At 51.4% G+C, this 1,811-nt stretch overlaps 1 protein-coding gene across 1 annotated transcript; it reads right to left on the reverse strand.

The window, feature by feature from the left end:
• Positions 1-473: 473 nt before the first annotated feature.
• Positions 474-1,505, reverse strand: F5Z01DRAFT_669479 (uncharacterized protein). Its single transcript, XM_046264426.1, has one exon. The coding sequence runs from the start codon at positions 1,473-1,475 to the stop codon at positions 705-707; it is 771 nt and encodes a 256-aa protein (XP_046113273.1). The 5' UTR covers positions 1,476-1,505; the 3' UTR covers positions 474-704.
• Positions 1,506-1,811: the final 306 nt, after the last annotated feature.

Genomic DNA, 1,811 nt, shown 5'->3' on the forward strand with positions numbered 1-1,811 from the left:
CGTACGTTTCGCCCCGTACTCGATCCGATCCCATAGTGCTCCACCGCGAACTTCCCATCCAGATTGCTTACGCTGGAGACGATGGTCTTCTTCAATGCATGGGGATACCATATCCAAGCTGGGTCCTGTGGTCATTTTTGGATGTTTCATTATTCTTCGAGGACGCCCACTTACGATCCGAAGAAGGCCATCGGACGATCACACTATATGCTGCCTTAGCTTCATATTTGAAAATGTAACTATGATCGATGCAGAATCTAGTTTCTTCCAGAAGCCGAATATTCTCCTCACGCAGCAGGCTTTCCGAAATTGAGGTGCCTTTCTTTTCCACGGTCGACTCCATCACAACAACGTGCCCCCCGCAAGACACGAATTGCCCTGGCACGGTGGTGACGGACATCCACGAACATTGTCATGCCTGTGGCACACACAGGCAATTATGAGGAACTTGTTTCTGGTGTTATCGCTATTAAGTGTGACGTTCGATTGAAGCTTGGCTTCCTATATAGTAGAGTGATTGTGAGTAGTCGACTATGAGCGACTACGAAGCATGGCACATGCTCCTGCTGTTCTGGCCATGGTAGGTGGGAAAGTGAAGTGAATGTGAGAGGCGCATGCGGTCGCATGTCAAGTCGGAACACTGCGCTTCAAGACGCTCCGCCATGTCAGCCAACCTAAATATGTGCCCCTTTCAGCTGATTGCTTCAAGCCAACGCGTTGGGCCTTTCAAACCTCCAAGGTCCGATAGGAAGCCCGTCATCCACAGAGACAAACTCTCGCACAGCTGGACAGCCTGGTCGCTGAAACCTATGATAACGCATTCGGCCCGCTTTCCCGTACAGCAGAATGGAACACACGTCCTTCACCTCGCCGGTCGTTCTCGGTGTTCGACCGCTATCACATAGCCCGCCGATGTGACCACCACCAATTTCCCATAGCGTTGGCTCCCCATCATAAAATAGAAAGGCGGTTTTCAAGGCGCCTTGGAGCGAGTCCTGGAGTGAGAATAGAAGATGGGGGCGACTGATAACGATTCGATCTCCATCACGGAGGGATGAGATATTAAGGGTCAGCCTCCATTCCGGAAAGTAGAGCTCGTCTTTTTTCTTTTCCACGTGCGGCCGAAGACACTTCAAGAAGTCTTCCCTAAATCCTGCGGGTACTTGAGCCTCGCCTGGGAGGAGGAGCGCAACGAGCTTGTCCATCTTTACGTCGTCCATAGCGACAGACTGCAAATCCCAACCGACGATTCCGACTACCAAGTTGTATTTCTTCATAGTCTGTTGCCATGCGCTTCTCTTAAGAAATTTGCCCCAAACCACTCTCCATGTAGGTTCAAATCGCTTCGACTCCACAGAAGCCATGCATCGCGCTGTTTTTGCCCGGGCAGAGCTCCAAAACGCAACCAATTGGGTTTGTTCCGGACTTGGATGTCGTGGTACACGTGATAGCAGGGTACGCAACGGATGAAACATGACAGTATCGTATGGGTATCTAGATGGCTGGGTTGCTCGGCTGGGTTGCTCGGCTGGGCGGGCCTCGTCTCTTGTATAGCGAAGAGAATGTTTCTAGGTCAGACTCGACCCGCCAAACTGGGAGCTGAAATCCTGCCTGGCCCAGTGAAAGTTAAGGCAGGGCATGAGTGGTGATACTGATACTTGCTGCCCACCCGAAATCTACCATGTGGATCTGCGGTCGCTTCTATTCGCCGTTTGTGAGCTGAAAAAGAGCCAATACTGGACAGATGTGCTCGAGAAGCCCTCTGTAGATCTTGGCCCAGGCATGCTGAATTGCCTACATTAGGAAAATCC

The sequence above is a fragment of the Emericellopsis atlantica genome, assembly GCF_019669845.1.
Source record: "Emericellopsis atlantica unplaced genomic scaffold F5Z01scaffold_101, whole genome shotgun sequence".
In the NCBI taxonomy this organism is placed as follows: Eukaryota; Fungi; Ascomycota; class Sordariomycetes; order Hypocreales; family Bionectriaceae; genus Emericellopsis; species Emericellopsis atlantica.